The sequence below is a fragment of the Anomaloglossus baeobatrachus genome, chromosome 4 (genome assembly GCF_048569485.1).
Source record: "Anomaloglossus baeobatrachus isolate aAnoBae1 chromosome 4, aAnoBae1.hap1, whole genome shotgun sequence".
In the NCBI taxonomy this organism is placed as follows: domain Eukaryota; kingdom Metazoa; phylum Chordata; class Amphibia; order Anura; family Aromobatidae; genus Anomaloglossus; species Anomaloglossus baeobatrachus.
This window is the reverse complement of record NC_134356.1, coordinates 478,829,901-478,854,971: the sequence shown is the minus strand read 5'-3', so window position 1 is coordinate 478,854,971 and position 25,071 is coordinate 478,829,901. Positions and strand designations below refer to the sequence as shown.

General features: G+C 41.1%; 1 protein-coding gene across 1 annotated transcript in view; it reads right to left on the bottom strand.

Moving 5' to 3' along the window:
• Positions 1-1,833: 1,833 nt before the first annotated feature.
• Positions 1,834-25,071, bottom strand: part of ALDH1A2 (aldehyde dehydrogenase 1 family member A2) — a 56,603-nt gene continuing 33,365 nt past the window's right edge. Inside the window, exons 8-13 of the mRNA XM_075345729.1 lie at positions 14,879-14,981; positions 14,515-14,699; positions 13,417-13,581; positions 12,471-12,628; positions 5,104-5,178; positions 1,834-4,182 (exon numbers count right to left, since the gene is read on the bottom strand). Of these exons, the coding sequence (XP_075201844.1) occupies positions 4,110-4,182; positions 5,104-5,178; positions 12,471-12,628; positions 13,417-13,581; positions 14,515-14,699; positions 14,879-14,981 (759 nt within the window). The 3' untranslated portion in view covers positions 1,834-4,109. The remainder of the gene's footprint in view (positions 4,183-5,103; positions 5,179-12,470; positions 12,629-13,416; positions 13,582-14,514; positions 14,700-14,878; positions 14,982-25,071) is intronic.

Sequence of the window (25,071 nt, the reverse complement as noted above, 5' to 3'; positions counted from 1 at the left end):
TAATTTTTTTAAACCCTCCTTTGCAAGGCCACCAGAGACAACAAGTCTGACACATAGTCAACGGCTGGAGAGGATGATACAGGAGTATCTCCAAATGAACATCGATGCCATTACTTTGCAAATGGAGCCTTGCTCTTTTTGGGCTTCAAATCTTGAAAAATGGCCAGAGCTCTCCACTTACGCCTTGGAGATTTTGTAGTGTCCAGCTGCCAGCGTTGTCTCTGAACGTGTCTTCAGTGCTGCTGGGTGTGTGCTGACAGATAAGCGCAGGCGTCTGTCCAGTGACAATGTGGACAGACTAAAGTTCATCAAAATGAACAAGTCATGGATCCACAAGGAATTTACTACTCCTGTGTCATCCTGGGGAGAGTAAATGCTTGTGTATTTTGAATGTGCTTGATGCAAATCTAGCTGTGAAGTGTACAACTAGGGCACAAGTGCTGCCATTGATGGGGTGTCTGTGTGGCCCAATTTTTGGAAAAAAGGGAGACTCCGCTTGGAGTCACCTTGCAGTGTTTTACATGATTTTAGAAGGGCATGCCATGCCTATATCTGTGTCTCCTCCTCCTTTTCCTTGTCCTGCTCTTTTGTTTTCGCATGAGTATATGTCCTTGTCACTTTCCCATGTGTTTGTGTTGTGTTGTGAGTTGTTTGTCACCTTTTGGACACCTTTGAGGGTGTTTTCTAGGTGTTTTTATGTGTTTGTGATTGCCTGCCATTGTTTCCTATGCGGTTCGAGTTCAGTTCGTCGAACCGAACTCGAACGAGACGTCCGTTCGGCGAACAGAACCGCGACCGATGCGCTCATCTCTAGTCACAACTATGCCATAGCTATGAAATGAACCGTTCAGCCATCCCCCTTGCACACTGCAATGTCACCCCCTACATCTCCATCACCCTACCCACTGTCTACGCTCCGCAAGCAACTTTCAACTAACACCTGAACCGCCCACTCTCAGCTCCAAGACTTCTCCCGAGTTGTACAAATTCTCTGGAATGCTCTACCCCAACTTAGTTTTAGATGCTTCCTAAAAAAAAAAAAACCCCATAAACATTTAGGGCGGCCTATTACTTTCCTTAATCAAAGTCCTTTCATATACAACCCATTCACTTTTTCAGGACATAATTCTCCATCAAACGCCACCACACCCAAAAGCGCTTCTTAGATTGGCTGGTGACTGGCTTATGCACCCCTTATTCCCCATTTCTTAAAGATTGCTGGACTTTCATTGTAAATAGCACCTGTACTTTTGTGTCACTTCCACCTCATTGTAGATTATAAGCTCTTATGAGCATAATCATTTTTGCTTCAATTATTGTATTTTCTCTAACTGTTACTTATGAACCTGTATATGAACCTGTATATGGCGCTGTATATATTATTAATATAGGAAACAGAAAAAAATTCCTCATGCTTTCAATCAAAGCTAAATGTTGAGCTGCTGGGGACCGCAAAGATAAGGAGAGTTGAACTTGTTTTTGTAAGAGGTTATACTATGTCAATCAACTAACCATTTTTTTTCAGCTGGATAATTTTTTCTTCTTTTACAAACCCATTGTAAATTGTTTCCAATAACCATTTTCCTGCATATTAGAAAATTAAATTCCATCCATTCTATATGGACACCAATTACATAATGTCCATGTTTTCCATAACTATACAGTGTAATATTCTAGGTTACTAGAGTTTAATCCCATACCCAAAACCAGTTAACTTCTATTAGCCAATAATAAAACCACTTAGAAAAAAGGGCTCAGACAAATTATTTCTTTAAAGTTTTAATTAAAACAATCAATAAAAATGAAATAAAAAATAGAAAATATTCAATTCCTTTACATTTCAAACAGTTGTATATACACAAGTCTTAAATCATGCAATTGATATTTTGAGATTGAATTACAACTTTCATATGGGTTTGGCTTGTTATTCTTAATTAACCCATCATTAAGCCAGATTGTTGCCTCCATATACACATTATTTCATGTTAGCCCACCATACGTTAGTCTTATCTAGAAGAGCACAGGTTCTTGTAGTACTGGTCAAGAAAATAGTCATTTCCATTACAGCAGGGAGTAATGAAAAAAATCCCCCTTTCTAGTTAAAATTGTGGGGGCTAATAGGGCTTCTATAGTACTTTAGTATCAGAAGAAAAGCCTGTTTATAGGAATAAGAATTTTAAAAGATAAAATTAGGAAGGTCAAAGAGTATGGCATTAGAAGGAGGTCTATCTAAATTGGTCAAAATTTTGTGATTTTGGTGAGCATGCAGCAACAAATGTAAGGTTTCAGTATAGAAACTTTGATATGTTCTATTGTGATCTGGACATACAGTAAAGATTCCCCTCAACCCAAAAAAAAACCCAAAAACAAAACAAAAAAAAAAAAAAAACCCACTTTTTTGCCAACTCCTTGTGCCTTTTGTGACACAAACATAACAGACGCCAACTAATGGCAGATAGATTGACAGCTATCACGTTGGATTTTGGTTAATGGTTGTGTGCTGTAGTTGAATGTTCAGTTGTGTCAACAACATAAACCAAGTCTAGTCATAGCTCAAAATATAGATTGATTGGCAACATATTTGTCATTTTACGTTAAAGATGACGACCTTCCAAACCAACCATGAACAGGTCACTTAAACGGCCATCTAAAATCCTCAAAGTATGGAAAGTTTTGCTTTGTGGGACTATTGAAAGTGATAGATATTATTACCAAGAAAAGGCAGAGGTCATTATGGACTTAATAGGAATTACTTGATTAAATATATATGCTTCCTTGATTCTTGTAGACAAGATTGGACAGATCAGGCAAGAAAGCATTTGACTGTGAATTAAAGTTTTAGAAACAAATACTAGGAGGTCGTAGCAACCACAACGCATGCTTTTACATTGCTGGATACAGAATGCGTGCTATTCCACAGCTAGACAGAGACAAAGGTTCACAGTAAAATGAAGCAGATTACAGTATGAGCAAGTATATAAAGATATATAGTTATATACACATACATGAAGAAGGTAAGCAGACAGCAGTTACCACGTAATCAGCAAATGACGAGTGTAATTTTGCTTTTATAGCTAAACTATATACAAGCTAAATCTTTAGTGCACCAACCTATAAAAAAAAAACAAAACTTAATTAAAAAACAGAGGGTGTTAAAATACACTATAACTGCATATGTAGACATATTCTGGCTTCATGAACTCCTACATCGCTATAAAATAGACAAACTTAAAAGGCAGAACTTTCAGGTTTTACTAGCCACTTCGGGTAAACATTTAAAATGTCCAAAAAGAAAACCCATCTTCTTGATTTATCTACCGTCCATTTTATTAAGTAATAAAGCCAGTAATGGAAGCTTTAAAATATCATTTAGAACGAGGAGGCTGAACAACATCCATATTAAAATCAAGGACAGGAACTACTAAAAGGCCAAAAACACCTTTCCTTCAGCCTTGTTGCCATCTTAAGGGCCATCATCCGTAATGAAAACTAAAAACAATTAAAATTCCATTTAAAAACATTGGCTCAATTATAACAAGCCTTTCTTGTAAATAGTATAATGTTATCTGATTCAGAGTACACTTTTTTTGAAAAATGAAATCTGGAAGATTTGGATTTTAAAAAAAAATAAAATAATGAGCCATATAAAGTCCAAACTTACTACATAGAGGCCAGCTGCTTGTAAGAGTCAGCAGAGCTGGAAGCATTTCAGTACCTCAATGACTAACACAAATTGTATTCTACTCAACATTAAATATGGGCAGACCTCAGTATAGTCTGTTGTAAGAAACGAAACAAAAAAAAAAAAACACAAATTCAAATCCTTGTTTGTAAAAAGGTTATGAACATGATTTTTTTTCAGGTTATTGTGTTGGTAGCTACAGATTTATTTTTTTAAATAGGTTATTGCTTAATGAATTACTTTGCTGTGTAGTGATCTGGATGCATTTCACAGAAGTGGCAGTACACCGATCTAATTAAAGAGCACTGTCCAAGTAGATCTTAATTCACTGGTATTCACCAAAATGAAGGTTGAGAATTGCCAATACTTAAATGCTTTCAAGCAATATTCGTCTGCAGATTTCAATGTTGCACACTCTACTGAATTCTTAGGAGTTCTTCTGTGGGATCTTTATGGTCACAGTTTTTGCTTCAGTGTATTCCCTTAATCCATACTCTCCCCTGTAAGAAAAACAAATACATTTTCTTTAAAGGTCACCATGAATCAGCTTACACACACATACATACATACATACATACATACATACATACATACATACATACATACACACACATACATACATATATCTAATATAGCTATCTCTCTAGCTCTATATATAATTTATTATTTTTTTATTGAGTAGACTAGGGTGCATTTTTTCCCATACACAGCTGCCGCCCTACATCCACACCCAGGCTGAAAATACAAGACAAATGCATTTACTGCATACATTAAAAGGTTAAAATATATCTTTGTACTGCATTAGCCAGGAGAGATAAAAAAAAAAAAAAAAATTGTTTAAAGAACTGAAGTCCTCAGTAGTTGATACATTTTTTAATGGCTAACTGAAAAGATGGTAATAATAGCAAGCTTTCGAGACTGCTCAGGTCTCTTCTTCAGGCTCAATATAACACATGTTGTGTTATATTGAGCCTGAAGAAAAGACCGGAGTAGTCTGGAAAGCTTGCTATTATTACCATCTTTTCAGTTAGCCATTAAAAAAATGTATCAACTACTGAGGACTTCAGTGCTTTTAAACAATTTTTTACATTAACTTTGTCTGATGCATCAAGACCGGTGTTTATATGACTCTTCATGAATTTGGAGTGCTGGGTCAGTGGCATACATCTCACCCCAAATCTTACTCCACTCCCTGCTGGAATAAAAGATTTATGGGATAGTGCACACCACCGTTTGTCATAAATTTGATAACCAGCAGTTGCCATCCTGCTTGGCCAACTTTGTCAGAGGTGGGTGAAAATAGAATGAACGCAAAAGTTGCATAATTTTAGTGCAGCCACTAGTTGTCTCAAAACTTTTTATAACTGAATACTGGAGTAAAAGCTTTGATAAATAAGTGTAGAGAATAGAACAATACTTACATTTCCCTTCCATTTCCAGACATTTTGTATCCTCCAAATGGACTTTGGGCATTTAAGGCATTGTAACAGTTTATCCTGTAGATTAAATAGCCAAAAGACAAAATATTAGAGATCGCTACAATACAATACAACACAACACCATACATACATACACACATACACACACACATACATACATACATACACATACATATATATTATACAACACACACACACACACACACACACACACACACACACACACACACACACACACACACACACACACACACACACACACACACACACACACACACACACACACACACACACACACCTCCCTCATGTAAGAAGAGCTGTGCTAGATATTAATTGACTGTTGGATACCATAGCCATGTATAGTGTTCAGGAATCAATATCTTTGTTGTCCAGTGTATCCCATGTAATTTGAGCTACTAATCATGACAATCATCTTGAAATGTTCCTGTCATAGTTTTTCTGAAATCCTCTGAGCGATTTTTTTTTTTAATTTTCAAGCTGTTCATGTATGGTCTACAATATTTGTTGCGGTTATGTAATTTATAGGCAAGCAACAGACATGAATTCCTTTCATTTTATTGAAGTTACAAAACTTCAGTGGAATAGTTACAGACTGGGCACACCTAGATATGTCTGGATGCTGCCGACAGAGGCTGGAAAATCTGCTTGAAATAATTTTTCAAGGTAAAATCTAAGCTACTACAGTACAATTTAATATAGCTAGAATGTCTCGTCGGTGTCAGAACAATTGAAATACATTTGTGGAGAGTTCACGCTTAAGCCTCAAATACGCACCATGACAGCCCTCATCATGAAAGCCTACATGTGGTACTTTGGCTGCAAGATTGGTGATCACTATTGATGACTGAGTATTACCATGGTCGGGTGTTCGTTTAAAGCACTTGGAAGTCAATGGGGCGCTCTTGCATTTTTCACACCCATCCGAGCAACCATTATACTCGGGTGCTCGAGTTGCACAAATCCAAGCAACCGGCTGTTCTTAACGAGTACAGAACATGGTAGTGCTCACTCATCACTAATGATAAGATAAATCCTGGGCTCCTCACATCTGTTGTTCAAGAGGTGTTGATCTTATAAGGTTTGCCGAGAGGTTCTCACAAGTCAAGGTAATTTGCTGTCCAAATGATATAGTGAGAATAAAAGGTTCATGTGACCAACTGTTACTTCTGTCTAACCAATGTCTCTGGTTTCTCTGCTAAGAATATGAAATCCATTGGACATCCCAATCTACCTTCACCTAGGAGAAAAGTGCCATATGATAACTCTTCCAGTACCAAAGCCCCCCAGAGACATTGAGCTACTGAAAATGTTGCAGTCCTTGGGTCAGAGATAGGGAATGACACAGATTCAGACTTTCATGCATTTATGTTTTTTGAGCCTCAAAACATATGTTATAAACATAGCCCGAACTGAATGTCGTGGTCCAGGACTTACATTTGTCAAAAGCAAATTTAAAGTAACTTGCTTCAAGGATAGCATTTTGCTATCACCTGGTACAAAAAGCTTCGTTTCAAAGCCAATAAGAGGACTTAACAGTTTTTGGGGTTTTTTTCCAACAGGATGACAACCTGTGCTTCTGCTCAGAGCACAGTCATTGATGGTTTGTATGCAGCTTTTGGTTGGGAGCATGAGCAAAACAGTGGTGTCTTTTTTAACTCCGTGTTAAACCTCAAGGCAGTCTTGTTACACAATGATAATGTTCATCTTTTAATACCGGTTTGCATGCATCAAGTACAGCAACTACAACATCTGTGGAGAATTAAAAATAGAGGCCCTGCTGCTTGAATTGCTGCTGGGATAGATCAAGTACTGCTGTTTCATTTGAGAATGGGACAGTCGTGCTAAGCAGTCACTTTACAATAGAAGGAAGTGGCCAATCCGTTACCAGTTGACGTCCGGGCAGAAAAATGTTACACAAAGCACTTCTGGACCCAGCAATGATATTTCTACCTCCACTCTACGTCACATAAAACTCTAGATAATGAAAAATGTTGTGAAAGCAATGAACAAGGAAACAAAATTGTTTTCGTTACTGGAGACAAATGTTCCCAAAAATAACCAATGAAAGATTAAGGAAAATGTTTTTGGGTCCACAAAAATGACCTCATGAATGACAAATGTCGCGGGCGGGGAGGAGGGTGTCAGCACACCGCGCTCACCCCTTCTGCTCGGGTCCGGCAGCTGCTCAGTGGTGGCTCGAGCGGTGGGCCGGATCCCGGGGTGTCTCGAGCGACACTCCTCGCCCGTGAGTGAAAGGGGGTTGTTGGGTGTGGGGATTGTTATAGTTCGTGACGCCACCCACCGCTGCTCAATATGGGGATCCCGGGGATGGTGATGCGGAGCAGCCAGTTGTGTTGCCCCTCCGTGGGTAGGGGTTGGTGATCCCGGGGCCCAGCGGGGTGCAGGGGTGCAGGGGCAGCGCTGTGCCTTGCGGCACTATGGTACTCACTCAGCCTGACACACGGACACAGTTTGTACGGTAAACCAACGGCTGGTAGGACGGTCCCACAGACGGCTGCACCTGCACTCCCGGTAGGTGACGGTGATGTCCCTCTTCCTTGCACCTGTGTTGACTGATGGTAGCGGTGGATTCCCTCCGGTTACCCGCTCCCCGACTGCAATCTGGGCCAGAGGAGCTCTACACTTTGCCCGCAGGCGCTGGCCCTGGGGAAACTGGTGCCCTGGCGGTGGCGGTGTCTCCCCGGTAATGGTCGGGCTGTTGCCTTCACTCGGGACTTGGTTGTTGGGGGAGCTGCGTCCCCGTCACTGACGGATTTGGCAAATCTGGCGACTCCTAGCCTTGCCGGGGTCCGAGAGGCCCCTGCCCTGGTGCTGACTGTCCTTCGGAACACTGCTCCAGACCACCGGGCACCCAGCCAACGGGGTCCTTCCAGGAACTTCCAAACGGTCCCCCTCCAGACAGTCACCGCCGTTGCTGACCTTGCTGTTCTGGCCCTGCACAAAGCTGGACCCTTCAGGCTGTCTTTCTCTTCTGTCACTTCACTTGCTTTTTCCTCCTTTACTACTTTCCTTCCTTCACTTTCACTTAGTTGTTTACTTTTGCCCTGTCTAGACTACTCCACCACTCCTTCCACTTCCTCCTCCCTGACTAGACTGCCTGGTCTCTTCCTGCCTCCAGTGTTGTGAGCTCCTTGGTGGGCGGAGCCAACCGCCTGGCCCACCCCCTGGTGTGCATCATCAACCTCTGGAGGAAGGCAACAAGGATTTGTGGTTAGCTGTGATGTGCCTACCTGGAGTGTGGGGTGTGGTGGTGGTGTGACCTGTGTCCCCTGGCTTGCCCAGGGCGACACACAAACATATCAAAGAACTGCTGGTGCCACCTGAGAAAGTTGCTTTGAAATTATTCAAGGAGGTTTACGAAAAATTTTCATGGCAACAACCGAGCACCAAACTACACTGATTGACAACCTTCTTTAAGCTTACAACAGGATTGTTCAACAGCTCATTGAAAATTCATTCTGTATTCACATTTGGAATTCTTCCCTGAAAATCTTGGTGCAGTCAGCGCCAAATATGGTGAACGGTTTCACCAACATTGTCACGATGGAAAAGCATTATCAAGGCTACTGGAATCCATTAATTCTAGCTGACTATTGCTGGACACTAATATGTGATGCACCAGATGTGGGAGCACAAACGAAAATCAGCAACAAAAAACAGACTAGTAGAAATTACATTTCTGTGTAACCGAAATGGGTTTATCATGAATCACGTCAAATTTTCAAAGGAAAAAAAAAAAAAAAAAAAAAAAATATTCGAAAGTTTGTTGTCCATTGCTATTAGGCCTAGATTTTTCTGGAGCAGATTTGGTATCACAGGGGTTGAGGGGAAATCAGTACTGTAATTTCCTAAAATTCGTACCTTCAAAAGAAACCTTACAACATATCCAATAGCTTCCAATAGAAATTATACATACAATCTATAAAACAACTTCTTGCATAACCTATATAGTAACTGCAATCTGAATATTTAAAAAAAAAAAACAAAAAAAAAAAAACCACAAACAAACCACACAATCCACAAAATTTGCACTTATTATTGACAAAAACCGCATGGGCTATTGTAAAACCTATACATCCAGGAAGGAAACACTATCGTGCCCTGCTTGTCTGAGCACCAACTACCTTCCATAATTGAAAAAGGTGGCCGAAAACAACCACTCAAAGCAAGAAGTGTAATGAAAAGCAAAACAACTATTGTTCTAGAGTGCTGCTGGTCTCCAGTTGGCAAACTCGCTCTAAGGCTGGGGCCACACGGGGATTACTGCGATCCCCTCGCATGACACTTGGCTCACGCTAGCAATACAGTAGAGCCGAGTGTCATGCGAGTGTCCCTGCGACTGAGGTCCGACCGTGCGAGCAGACCTTAGCTGGGGGGTGCGGGATGGCACTGAGGATGGGAGGGAGGGATTTATCTCCCTCTCTCCTTCGTATCCAGCTATTGCCATTCACTCATGGAACACCGTTTTACTGCGAGTGCAATGCGATGTTTCTCTCGCCCCATACACTTGAATGGGTGCAAGAGAAAAGTCTCGCATTACAAATCGCAGTATGCTGCGATTGTTTTCTCGGTCCGATTAGGGCTGAGAAAATAAAATCGCTCATGTGTGTTGACACACAGGTCAATATTGGTCCGAGTGGAATGCGATTGTTTCTCATTCCACTCGCACCAATTTTCATGCAGTATGGCTTAGGCCTCATGGTTGTATACTGGCTCAATGAACAGGTGGAGCACACATTTTAGGTTTTTCAAGAATTGACACATTACTGGATTTTGATCATATTATTCATATTTACACTACATGATATACAATTATTTGTATTATAGTCCAGTTCTATATGCTGTGGTTAGTATTCATATTTTTGGGATTTTTTCCCATGTAATCATAGGATACACTTTGAGTAGTGGTTCTGAGGTTTACTATTGGATTATGCATCACTGTTTAACGGCTTTCCATCATCTCATGTTTGTTTGAAGTCTGTCAGTTCTGAGTCAGGTTGTAGTAAGATTATCTTTGGTTTTGTCACAGATTAGTGTATATTTTGTGATTTTCTAATGTGGTTTCAAATAAAAAGTTACCTTACAACTTCCAAAATCCAGTAATATATCATTTCTTTAAAAAATATATAGACTGTGCACTTTTTAGTGGAAGAAAACTGGGTGAATGAACAAGTGACATCTGCTAAAGAGTCTGTTACCAAATACTGATGGATGGTCTCCAGTTGGTATCAGTGTTATTTTTTTCTTCGGTGGTTAGTTGTAGGCCACTTTGTATAACAAGGAAAGCTAGTTAGTGCTCGGCCAAGCAGTTCAAGTTAGTGGACAAAACAAATGCAAAGCCTATACATTCAGGTAGAAAAGACTAAAGGCCCATTCACACTAAACAACTTACCAGCGATCCCAACAACGATACAACCTGATAGGGATCGCTGGTAAGTTGCTAGGAGGTCGCTGGTGAGATGTCACACTAGCGACGCTCCAGTGATCCCACCAGCAACCTGACCTGTCAGGGATCGCTGGAGCATCTCTACACGTGGAAGCATGCTGCGCTTGGTAACTAAGGTAAATATCTGGTAACCAACCCGATATTTACCTTGGTTACCAGCGCACACCGCTTAGCACTGGCTCCCTGCACACCTAGCCACAGTACACATCGGGTTAATTACCCGATATGTACTCTGCTATGTGTGCAGGCAGCCAGCTTCTGTGGATGCTGGTAACCACGGTAAACATCGGGTAACCAAGAAGCCCTTCCCTTGGTTGCCCGAGATTTACCTTCATTACCTGCGTCCACCGCTCTCACACTGCCAGTGCCAGCTCCCTGTTCCCTGCACTCCTAGCCACAGTACACATCTGGTTAATTACCCGATGTATACCCCAGCTACGTGTGCAGAGAGCAGGGAGCCGGCACCGACAGCTGAGAGCAGCGGACGCTGGTAACGAAGGTAAATATCGGGTAACCAAGGGAAGGGCTTCTTGGTTACCCGATGTTTACCATGGTTACCAGCGCCCGCAGTAGCCGGCTCCCTGCACATTTAGTTGTTGCTATGTCGCTAGCAAACAGCAATGTGTGCTTCACAGCGGGAGAGCAACAACTAAAAAATGGTCCAGGACATTCAGCAACAACCAGCGACCTCACAGCAGGGGCCAGGTTGTTGCTGGATGTCACACACAGCAACATCGCTAGCAAGTTGTGCCTCAGCAGCGATATTGCTAGCGATGTTGCTTAATGTGACGGTACCTTAACACTAAACACCACAAGATGCCATATACAGTATGAAGCAGAATGTTGGTCACTGACTGCATTGGTCGCATATTGTATACCACTACACTACTACTTTTTTGCAAATTGTGAAAAAGATTAGCAGTTACAATCAAAATATATGAACTTATACTGATGACCAAAGCAAGAGTCAAACATTTACTAAATTATACAAGAACACACTATTTTATAGTGTGTTTAATAAAGGATTTAGAATCCTATTACTTAGGAGGCAATGCTGAGATTATATTATAAATACTAATAAAAGTTAGATAGATACACACACTGACCTCCTTTGGCTCTTAATTCGTATAAGGGTGCTCTCACACGAGCGTATAACTCGCATGAGTATCGGAACGCATCACTCGGTGCGGCCGCACACTCTCCGGACAGGAGCATGTCAGCCGCATAGAAATACATGCAGCTGAGCTGCTCCTGTCAGCAGAGAAGCTAGCCGCGCCGGGTGATGCGTTCCGATACTCATTTGAGTTATACGCTCGTGTGAGGGCACCCTAAGAGTCCAAAACCTGCAACTAAAGATCCGACTTTCAGGAGCTTCGATTCTAAATTTAGAATTGTGGTGAGACCCCGTTGCACAAATTTAATTTGTAAATTAATTCAAATTATATTTCGAATAAAAAAAAAAAAAAATCTTTGGGCTAGAAACTCCATAAAGTTACATTGCTTCTTAAAGTGATGTCATATATCCTTTAATTAGAATTCATTGCCAATAAATATTTTCATGAACTTTGAAAGGCCCATTTTAAAATTTACATGTTCAAGAAACGCCTGAAGCCAAAAACAAAAAACCCTTAGCATTGCTTACTTTGGAAATAACTTGTTAAACCTGCAGGATGTTACAAAATGTGAGCAATACACCAAGCATTACATGTGAATTCAGCGAAGGGTTCCAGGGTTAGGTGGGGTCAGTAGAGCTGTACATTAGCATTTTACTGTAGCACCCCTGTAGGATAAAAATGAGCACAGATTTCACACATTTGGCATGCATTGCCATTTCCTATAAAGTTTCCAGGTCTGCTCTTACCATACAGTTCCAGCTTGCATTGCTGAGGACACTGTAAGGGCCTTGTTGATATCATTTGTAAATACAGCAGCAACTAGTCCATAGTCTGTATTGTTGGCTCGCTCTATAACTTCTTCCATGGTTTTAAACCTTAGTATTTGTTGTACTGGTCCAAATATCTGAAATTTTTATAACTGGTCAGAATTTAAACAAATTGACAGAAATAACTTACAATCATTGTACAAACCACTTAATATTGTCTAAGCATTTCTGTGCCCAGCTGATACTAAATACGCGTCAACCACTATACCCTACTGTTTAAAAATAAATTTTCTGAAGTCCCATTGATTAGTTCATATATTTAACTACATTTAAAAAGAAATATTAAAAAGGGCTTGTCCCCCTTAAGTAAATGAATATCTGTAGAATATAACAAAAGGAAACAAACTGCACTATACTCTTGATCCCCAGTTCCACCGATGCTACGAGGTGTCCGGCATTGGCTGTGGCACTGATGTCACATCAGCCATCAGTGAGCTCAGAGGCTCTGAAATGAGACATTCCATCTACACTAGTAGAGCCAGTGACCTCACAGATTAGCCGGCTGCCACTCTGTTGTTGGGATGTCAGCATTGCAGTCAATGCCAAACATCAGGAGCATCCTTGGAGAACTCAAGGGAGTGTACAACGTGATTTCTTAAAAATTATGTGCAGCCGAGGTCAAATTTTCAAAAGGAACCACCGTTTTAATATCTCATGCCAGCCTAGGGACTGGTTCTACCTATAAAATACATAATTTAATATACTTAAACTACAGTATAGCATAGTTGGATTTAACAATAAATGCCTAGTGGGCAATGTTAAGATTCATTTTTAGTTTGTAATACAAACTACTCTGCATCTGCTACTGGAATAAGTAGTATTACAGTAACAAAAAAAAAAAAACAAAAAAAAAACGATACCTTACCTCCTCTTTTGCAATCCTCATGTCATCCAACACATTGGAAAAGACAGTTGGCTCTATGAAGAACCCTTTCCTTCCCAGAGGTTTTCCACCACATTCCAGTTTAGCACCTTCAGCAATACCACTCTGAATCATATCCAAGATTTTATTATATTGCTTCTTATCAGTCTGTTTAAAAAATAAATAAATATACATGACTAAGATGCAAGCGAAACCAACAATATGAACTACTACCCACAGGCCCTGCACTATGTATAAGTTATCTATACATATTAGATTAAGGTCACCCGAGCCTGCTATTTTAATAAGGAGTGGTCAGCCATTTAGAGTACATGGGGGCTTGCGGAGTCTAGACAGAATATTAGATTATTATGACCATGCCCCATAATTTGGTCAGAAATCACACATATTGGGTTTTTCAAATTCAAAACGGTTTTCAAAAGGAGATAAGTCCCCAACAAAGATTTCTGGCAGTGGCCTTCTTCCCTCAATTTATTGGAAACATAGGGACACTACTAAATCAAGTGTTCATGTGAAGTCATAAAATAGCACTAATTATTTCATAACAAAAAATAATGCGCTGAAGTGGCCGTTCCTGGGTTCAATCGTAACTTATTAGAAAGCGGCTATTGCACACTTGATTTTTTTTTTTTGTGGGAAAAAGCCGTGAAAGGTTTTGCCTCAAAAAAAAAAAAAAAAAAAAAAAAAAAAAATCAGCCATAATCCCATGCTGTAATGAGTACATAACCTTGTGTCGTCCCTTTTCCAAAAGATGTGGTATGATCAGCGCATAGCAGAACAACTTATTTATAACTTAAATCAATAAGATTCTCAGAATGGGAACATTTTCTCTTTTTCTCTTTGAACATCCAATTGTGGAACTTAAATATTAAATTTCATTTTAATAGCTCTTGGAATATTAACTTTTTCATGGAAAAAAAACCTCCCTTGAACTGGTTGGTTCTGTTCATATCTAGAAACCATTGAGGCTAAAGAAAAAAAAAAAAAAAGTTGGTGGAAGTCAGATCTCTAATGTGAAAAGCTTGGAAAACACCTTTCAACTCTTTTCAAGGTTATCCAATGTGTCAGACATTTAAATACCTGTGGGCCTTGTTCTGTAGTTGGATCAAAAGGACTCCCAACTATTCTTCTCTTAGCCCGTTCAACACTTCTCCTAACAAACTCGTCATAAATGGAGTCTTCAACAAATGTTCTTGAGCCTGCCGTACAACACTGGCCTTGGTTGAAAAAGACACCTTGGTGTGCCTGTTCCACTGCATAGTCCACTGTAAGAGATAAGGTTGTAGATCAAAGGATAATTCAAATCAAGTGAGATAGAGATATGTTTATATTATACACACACACACACAATTCTGATGGAACTGACTTTCTCTTATTTTGTTAATCTTCTAGAAATAAATTTGAGAGAAAAAAAACAAAAAAAAAAAAAAAAAAACAAACTTACAATCAGAATCTGCAAATATAATGTTGGGGCTTTTCCCACCCAATTCAAGAGTTACTCTTTTAAGGTTGCTTTTCCCGGCAGCTTCTTGAATTAGCTTTCCGACCTAAAAAAAAAAAAAAATATATTAAAACAAATAACCAAAAAACACAGGAATGTTATCCAATGGAAGGCCATGACACAAAATATATGCACGCTTAGAGCTAGTCTTTCTATAAAACCTTCCTCTACAAATCCAGAGAAAAAAGTAAAATTAGAGCATTATCTACAGCTGCAGTTCTATATTGTTTTACCAGAAAAAGAATGAAGATAAAAATCTAACCTCCGTTTTAATTTACTGTCAATTAGAAGTTACTTATTTTTTTTTAAAAACGCAAGAAGAAAAAGCTAGAAGGAAATTAACTATGAAGTGCAATATTATGGAAGATCAGCCATTTCAGACTTGTATAGTTAAACCTAGTCTATTAATGTAAGCATTTTAATCCACAGCATATATCATTGGCAGCCATTTTTCCACTGACTTTTCCTGTTTTACATCAAACTGCAGAAGTGAATGAGCAGTATATGAAATTTCTCTGGACATAGAAAGCTTTACTTCCACCCTGTGCGAAGATTAATGTGTAATTGTATAAAGAGCTGCATTGAAGTCATGTTTCCAAACCAAATAAGAAAAATTAAATTTTAGGATATCCTGGATTTGATTTCATCTTTTCCTTTTACCCATCTTAATATAGATTAGATTTAGAGCAACTTCAGGAACTTTATTGCAAGTTATTGCTAAACAATATAAAACAAGGTATACTACAGAAGTATTAGTATATAATGAAGTTTGGATGTTAACAAAAAAAAAAAAAAACTTTGTGAAGGTCTTATTTAAGAGTAATCTTTGGTTCAGAAATGTCTGACCCTAAAAAGATGGATGGCCAAATCTTTAGGTCTAGTTTAAGAAAACTAAATCAGGACAGATTTAATGGGACTCCTTGAGCAGAACTATAAATTAATTATTATATATATTATATATATATATATATATATATATATATATATATATTATATATATATATATATATATATATATATATATATATATATATATATATATATATATATATATATATATATATATATATATATATATATATATATATATATATATATATATATATATATATATACATACACACACACACACACACACACACACACACACTATATTATAGAAATATATAATTTTCTCTATCTATATCTATCTATTTCTATATTAAAACAACAACATTTGCAACAATAAATGGACCTGAAGTAGCAATAAGATTTAGAATTAAGGCAACCGCTAAAGTCCTAGCCCTGTTAAAACTCATTTTTTACTTCTGGCTTATTTGTTATCAGAAAACATTGCACAACCAAGTTATCAACTGTATTTATGCTGAGGTCAGTCGCTGTGTGTATACCATGGAGTACATGACATTAATCTCACTTAAGAAATGAAAAGGGAATCCTGCTGAGTAAATTAGAATCAGTGGTAATACAGCTGTTTGCTACAAACATTTGTTTGGCATTAAGCACTTGTAATACTCCTGTAGTGCGCTTTGATGGCTTCACTTGTATCTTTTGAGCAAAGATGAGATCATAGTTTGTATAATGAAAATGCATTGCCAAGCATAACAGAACATAAAAGTTGGTTTAATAGTGTCTGCGATTATGTATAAAAGCTATATTATTTAATTGTAATTTTTTTTTTTTTAAAGAAAAAATAAAAAAACAGGTCTTTTTGGAGGGGCATTTTAATTGGACTCCTGATGCATGGTTAGGTATACCAACATACTTTACACTTAATGCATATACGGTAACAAATGAGGGGTTTAAAAGTTAAATTAAGAATTGGGGCTTCAATAGGGCTCCATCCTTAATTTATCTGCAATGGTGTTATCAATGTTTTAATATGGAAGAAATAGGGCAGTGTGGTGCCCCTGAATATATCAGGGTGCCACAGGGAACTGCATCCCCCCCCCCATGGTTCCAGGTAACTAGGAAACCGGTTGTCACTCCCATCTGCACCTCAAAACCAAATCACCTCACATCAGACACCACGGGGGGGGGGGGGGTTGGACTAGCTGGAAAATGGGCCAGCCACTTGGGGAACTGAGCAGACTGAAAGATGGAGACAGAGAGTGGAGAAGTGAGCGCCAGAGAGTGAGGACCTGGAAGAGTGAACTCCTGGGGAGCTAGGGAAACTGATTGGGTCGCAAGCAGTGATTTGGGTCCAGAGGAGTCGGGGACTAGTTGCAGGGACGTTTGACAGGCGTGTGACTGATGTAAGTCTTGGAGGGACTGTCTGGGCACCAGAAGGGACCAACAAAAGTAACCGATACCGAGCATGACAGGGTACAGGACCCTAGGTCAGGAGTAGATTCAACGTCCTGACAGTTCACCTGAAAGGGAGAGGATCTTCAAGGACTTCTCTACACGCTAAGAGATTGAGGGCAGTAGCAAAACGAGGGGGACAGGGCTATTCCAGACACAGCAGTCTACTGAAGTTCCAAGTGCCAGCCCTTAAGAGCATGGCTACACTACAACTAGTGAGCAGGGCCCCCAACAGCTTCAAGCCACGGGGACCACCTACGGACAAAAAATTGTGCACAGAGGCAGGCTCCGAATTACTAAGTAACACCAGTGGGAACCACAGTGAGTACCCTGGTCCCTGCACCCTGTCCTCCCAAATCTACCAACACCCCTGAGCCTGGGGCCTTCCCTACCTGCAGAGGGACGGACACCTTGCTGCTTCACACCATCTGCCCCGGTCCTCCCTTCAGCAGCAGCGGTACTCCCATTACCGCAACCTGCAGGTGGAGTCACCAAATTTTCCCATGTAAATAACCTCTTTTACGGTTCAGGGTATCCGCCAAGCCAGGTCCGGATCCCTCGAGCAACGACGATCCCGGAACCAAGCAGCCCAACTAACACAAGGGCGGCACAGCAGCATCTTCCATTCTAATAACCATGTCATTATCTCTAACCTTCCTGAATAATAAGAGTTGTGCTTTTAATCACAGCCTGGTTGCACAATTGTGGGCATGTATATTTTTCTCTGAAACACTCCGGTGTTGAACCCATTCACCACCCGGCGATTTTGAGAGAGACATAACTTATTTTCCAGTCAATATAGCTGTATGAGGGCTTGTTTTTTTTGCAGGAGTTGTACTTTTGAAAGACACCATTCATTTTACCATATAGTGTAACTGTGAAAAAAAAAATAAATTCCCAAGTGGGACTGTGCGATGGCCTATTTTTTTTTTTTTTTTTTTTTACTAAATACCACATTTCGGTAGATGCGAAGTTTAATCGCCTCTTATGTCAATGTTGTGGTGGCCAAAGAAACTTATTTCTGCTGTTTTTCTTCCTTTCATGACACTGCTTATTGATCAGACATTCCTGAATGTGACAATACTAAGTGTGTGTGTGTGTGTGTGTGTGTGTGTTTTTTGTTTTTTTTTTTTAAAAAAAAGGCAAAAGAGGGGTTGACTTGAACTTGTGTTTTTTTGTAATATTTTTAAGATTTTTTTTCTCCACTGTTTACTGTGATCTTCCAATCACTTGAGCTGTACAGAGCAGGGCATCAGCTATTCTATCACTGGACTCAGTAACCGGGTATGAACAGTGGTCCAGGATGAGCGGGAAGGATGGGGGGGTGCTAATAAAAGCACCAAGCTGAACCTAGACATCCCCCAGAAAGACACAGATTTCAACACAGAGCCTATGGAGGAATTGGGCATATTGTACCGGGTGTGTCAGGGTAGGTCATGGGTGGCAGACCGTTCTGTGGTGTCTGGCAACAAAAGGCTACAGCGTTTGGCTGCACAAAATACTGCCTAACGTTACTCCTAGTGTTAGTATTCAGTGTATTAGAGGTCTCATCTGCTGGGTTTTCTTCCCTTTCCCTCTAGGACGTTAATTATAATTTTCCCTTGGGTTTAAATACTCATTTTCCCTGGACTTTTTATGGTGATATTCAGTTGTTTCACAAGCTTTGGATACAAGCAGGCAGTTTACACTCACCTGTAGAATTGTTGCTAATCTTTGCTGAACTTCTTCCAGAGTCATCTGGAAACAAGTTGTTCATGTTCATGCTCCCTATGTTTTCTTTAGTATTTAGTGGGGTTGACAAAGAGCTCATCCCACCCATTCCCTATCTAGGGCCCAGCTCTAGAGTCATACTAGGGTCAAGTGTCAAGCTTGGCGCATTGGTGTGGAACCCATCTAGGGAGGTGAGGGACTCCAGGGGCCAGGTGTCAGGGGTAGGTTTGTTCAGGAGCCACCATCTCCCCATCCCCAGACTGTACCTAGCGTGACACATATATCCAGAAGTTATAAATCCTGAATTTGGCTACAAACAAGGGTGCCTTTAAAACTAAAAGACACCCCGCTGTTAGGGAGAAGACCATGGGGGCAGGTCCCACTGCACAGGGACTAACAGCCCCTAAGACGTTTTAGCCGAGAATCACACTTCGTGTACTAAACTGAAGGGATAGAGGATTTACTGCCTTATGGATATGGAATCCCAGATGACTACAATGACTTAAGTTTATTTTTATTAAAGGTTCCCAAATATCATCTGCTCAAGAGTGTCTAATCATTCATCTGATGGCTGTGAACCACTTACCCATCCCATGAGTGGTAGTAGTGTGGATGGACAATGTGTGGACAGGATATAGGAAAGAAGCATTTCCTTTGTGAAGGATCCCATCGAACATGAACCAACTGTTACTTTGGTGATGAATGTCAAAGCAGGAAAGGCAGTTCCAGGCAAACAGCCAGCAAGAAAATGTTTGAAGTGAGTGACCTGGAATTGCCCCAGCAAGAGAATATTTCTACGAGCTGATCGGGGCCAACCAGATTCAGAGATAGGCCGGCGTCATACTTGCGATTGAAAAATTGGTCCAATTCTCATGTCTTAGGCGGGCTTTGCACGCTGCGACATCGGTAACAATGTGTTTCCGATGCTGCAGCAATAGTCCCGCCCCCGTCGCACGTGCAATATCTAGTGAAAGCTGCCGTAGCGATTATTATTGCTACGGCAGTTTCACACGCACATACCTGCCGTGCGACTTCCCTCTGACCGGCGACCCGCCTCCTTCCTAAGGGGGCGGGTCGTGCGGCGTCACACGGTAGGCGGCCAATTGAAGTGGAGGGGCGGAGATGAGCAGGATGTAAACATCCCGCCCACCTCCATCCTTCTCAGTGCAGCCGGCGGCAGGTAAGGTGCAGTTCCTCGCTCCTGCGGCTTCATACACAGCGATGTGTGCTGCCGAAGGAGCGAGGAACAACATCGCACCTGTCGCTGCACCGGCATTATGGAAATGTCGGAGGCTGCAGCGATGATACGATAACGACGCTTTTGCGCTCGTTCATCGTATCAAAGGATTTACACGTTGCGATATCGACTGCGACGCCGGATGTGCGTCACTTTCGATTTGACCCCATCGACATCGCACGTGCAATGTCGCAACGTGCAAAGCCGCCCTTAGAGTAGGATGAGCTATGTCTGAGTGTTGATCCATGTGCAATGTGAGTCTGATTTTTCTCATGATAGTAGTCCATGAGCAATCCGTATTCAATCCGTATGTGATCCATTTTTTTCTCAGCAGTTAATAGTCATTACAGTCATGTACAGGAGCATTTACAGTGCTCTCTGCTACATGATAGAATTGTATTTAGAAAAACGGATATCACTAGGATGGTCAGTGTTCCTTCCATGTGACATCCACTTTTCTCTCGCACTACTAGACCTGCATTTGAGAGTCTCGCACGAGAAACTCTAGAAATCGCAGCATGCTGCATGTTTTTTTTTTTTCTCAGTCCGATTAGGATCGGAGCTGCCTCATTGATTAACATTGGTTTGAGTGCAATGGGAGATTTTCTCACATTACACTCGTGCAAGTCAATCGCAAGCGTGACGCCGGCCATGGTCAGCCACTTCTCAAGTCCTGGGAGAGGTTGTGCTACCCACTTCCAAACGGACAGAAAGTGATAATCACGTCTGTATGGGCTCACACCACTTTAGAAATAGAGGATCAATTAGAACCCCAAGGAAGAGGAGAAGTGATGCTAGCGCTGTTGATGTACCAACGCCAAGGCTATGAAAGATGAGTCTCAGTGATAAGAATCTTCAAATCTCACCCAGGAAAGAAAAATGGTTTGAGTTTATGGGGTGCAGGAAAATCTCATTAAAAAGAATAGTTCACTTGGCTCCATTGGAAGATCCTTGGATGTTAATGGTGTCCATGGTACAGTATAGAAGAGTTACAGAGTCAATGGTGGATGTAGAATATTGGAACAGATGGAAGCATATCTATACGAGTTTTCTCCCAAACAAGTGGGATAGGGTGAATACTTGCTAAGACAATACCAGGTGGTGTTCACCCTACACGATGATTACTTTGGATGCCATTCAGCATGAGATCCTTACGGGAAATATGGCTTCACTACAAAAGAGATATTGTTAGATTCAACCACAGATGTACCAGGAAGTGAAGGACCTGCTGACACGTTATAGAATGGGGCAATACGGGAAAGCCAGAGTCCATGGGCTGCACCCATCATGTTGGTTCCACAGAAGGATGGGACTTTGAGATTTTGTGTGGACTATCGACGGCTGAATGCCTGAATGTTCCAAGACTCCTACACCTTACCAAGGATAGAAGAGTTCCTATCAGCCCTGGGGAAGTACTTCTCTTACCTAGATCTGGCCAGCGGCTTTTGGAAAATGCCCATTACCAAAGACTTCAGTTATCCTGCCTATGGGACTCTTCAAATTTAATTGCATGCCATTTGGGTTAACTAATAGTCCAGGGATGTTTCAGAGTGATTTAAATTCAAGTCATAGAGGGAAGAGCATCAGGGGAAGAGAGTCAAGTGGGGAGCCAGGGGATATGATCATCTGTGACAGCTGGAAAATATGAAAAATGTCCTGAGGCCATAGCAGGGAGTAATGGACCAAACTTGTTCCAAGGCGGACATTCACAGCAAACCAAGCTGGCGTATAGCAGCACACAGACGGGCAAGGCCGATTGTGCAGACCCTGAGGAAGGTTGAATTTGGAACTGAAAAGGACAGTTACTAAAGCAGACAATAGAGCGAGTGGAAAGATCAGTGTGACCACAGAGGCAGTGACTGAAGAGGACTACCGAGTGAGCTGAAAAGATTGGGAAACCTAGTTGAGGGATCGCAAGCCACGACGTCCCAATAATGGTACATATTTAAGCTACACAGAGAGACCGAGGTAGGTGACCCAACTTGCAGCTTAACGGAAATCTGAGCTGACTCTTGTTAGAGTCTGTTACGGTTATCATTGCAGATAATTATAATGAAGACGTTAAGGGCTGTTTCAGGGGGTAGATCAGACCTGGGCAAGGAGCGGCCCGCGGGCCACATCCGGCCCGCCTGCTCTCTGTGACCGGCCCGCCCGTCTTCAGCTGGTGCAGTGGAGCCGGGCTGCAGCGTGCCGAGCAGGGAGAGATCCTGTGCAGGTCCGCACAGTAAGTGCAGGCAGCGGAACGCAGGAGTCTTTCCTCTGTTCCCTGCCGGCACTAATTGTCAGTGACACACGCGCGCGCTCGGACGTTGTCAGTACTGCGCTGCGTGTGTCATTTCAAAAGTTCCCGCCCGCCCTGCAGGAGAAGGAGCAGCACAGCAGACGGAATCATTCATGCTGCAGGACCTGCGATGACGTCACGCCCATGTGACTGTGTGGGAGGAGACACGGGATGCCGGGCAGAAAGCAAAGATACTGAATCCTGAAGGAGATGTGGACACATGATAACTGGTAATAAGAAAAGAGGGGACATAAGAGGGAGGGGGCTGCAGGGTGAGTGGCATATGAGGGAAGATTGAGTTGCAGGGTGAGTGGCATATGTGGGAAGATGGAGCTGCAGGGTGAGTGGCATATGTGGGAAGATGGAGTTGCAGGGTGAGTGCATATGAGGGAAGATGGAATTGCAGGGTGAGTGGCATATGAGGGCTGCAGACTGACAGAAGGATGTGAAGGGATGCATAGTGTTTGAGAGGGGTAAGTTGGTGTACAGGCAGGGTGAGATATGTGGGCAGGGTGTGTGACATATCGTGGTGTAGTGTGTGTGATCTGGGGGGTGCAGGCTGTATGGGGAGCAGGGTGTGTGAGATATGGGGGTGCAGGTTGTATGGGTAGCAGGGTGTGTGACATATGGGGGTGTAGTATATTACAGGTGTACTATATGGGGGTGTACTATATTACAGGTGTAGTATATGGGGTGTAGTGATGTAGTATATTACAGGTGTACTATATGGAGGTGTAGTATATTACAGGTGTGCTATATGGAGGTGTAGTATATTACAGGTGTACTATATGGAGGTGTACTATATTACAGGTGTAGTATATCGGAGGTGTATTATATAGTGGTGCAGTATAATACAGGTGTATATGGGGGTGTAGTATATTACAGGTATATGGAGGGAGTGTAGTATAATACAGGTGTAGTATATAGGGGTGTAGTGGTGTAGTTTACTACAGGTGTAGTATATGGAGGGGGTGTAGTAATGTAGTATATTGGGTAGAACTGAGGTAATTATATTAGTCCGGCCCTCTAAACCAATCCCAATTTCTCATGCGGCCCCATGGGAAAATTAATTGCCCACCCCTGGGGTAGATGGATGTTAAATACATGACATAGTATGTTCATTTGAGTATTGTGTGGGGAATTGTAGGACTACAGATTGTGATTTAAAATTGCATTAATTGGTTAACAATATAGCGTCTTTTGTAATCTGCCATTTTCACCAAATTGCATTTTGAAAGAAAACTGTAAATCGTTAACAAGTTTTGCATTCTCTGTGCTGCTGCATCCTGATTTACAGTCATATCCAAGTTTATCATGCAATTACAAGTTTTTCAAAAGAAAGCATGGAAATGCCATAATAGCCATGTTTCAAATTGTTAAAGCTGAAACCATTTGCCTTGTGGCCAGTTATACTTGTAATTAATTTACTAAGAAACAGGAATTAAGTCTCCAAAAGGAATTGGCAATCTTGGAATTTATAAGCTGTGGTTTTAATGTGACAGTCTCTCAGAAGGGGTATAAAACTGTCATGATATGGAGGGGGTGCGCTTTCCTTTCCTGGAAGCATTTTCTTTATTTATTAAAAGTAAAACCCCATGTTTACAAATAATTACAGTAGTTGCATTTAAGATGTGAAAATGTGAACCACCATGACCGGAAGTCTGAAATATGGAACAACTTATGTTGGTCTTGCATTAAAATAAATCTGTTACTACTAAGTAACATTTTTTAAAAAAAAAATAAAATAAAAAAAGGATATCCTTTTCCTACATTTGTGTTGCTTGCCACTTAGAATTGCCATTAGAAAGCCTGTTTTAGTATTGGTAAAAGCTTAATTTTAGAACTACGGACATGCTTTGATTTTCAAGACAATTTCAAAATTAAATTTAGACTGCAACTTTTCTGACAATTTTCTTTTGTCAAGTTCTGTTTCTCTCAAACTGAAAAGATCCTAAATAAAGCTTGTAAGGCTATGTTCACACAGGGATTTTTTGGTAAGTTTTTTGCTGCGTTTTTTAGCTGCAGATTTGCCTTGGTTTTATGCAAATTCTTGCTAATAAAGCACGGCTTTTTACAGCAAAGTCTATGAGATTTCTGAAATCTCATGCTCACACACACACATACACAAACACCTGCAAATTTTTTCCCGACTTGTCAAATACTTGCGTTTTTGCTGCAGATTTCAAAGAATGAATATGTCAATCCCTTGCAGCGTTTTTGCAACATTTTCTCATTGATGCAACCCAATTCTTAGGAAGGGGCGGAGAACACCCTCCAAAAACGCATATGACTCAAAGATTTCCTGCCACAAGATCGGCTCAGGCTCTGCTGCAAATGTGAGCCAAGTGTCTTGGGACTATGATCAGATCTTCCGATTGGATGACCGGTTCAGAGAGGAGTATTTTCTCCCGCTTATCCGCTGCCTGTCTGTGTATATTACACTGCATTAGGATGTCATACAAGTGCAGCGCGAGGTTTCACATGCAGCCATAGACTTGTATGGGTGTGTGGGAGCAGAGACTCGCTGCCAAACGCAGCATGCGTCTATTCTTTTCTCATGCAGATATGACATGAGAAAAGAGTTTTAGATGTACACTGCCTCAGTTT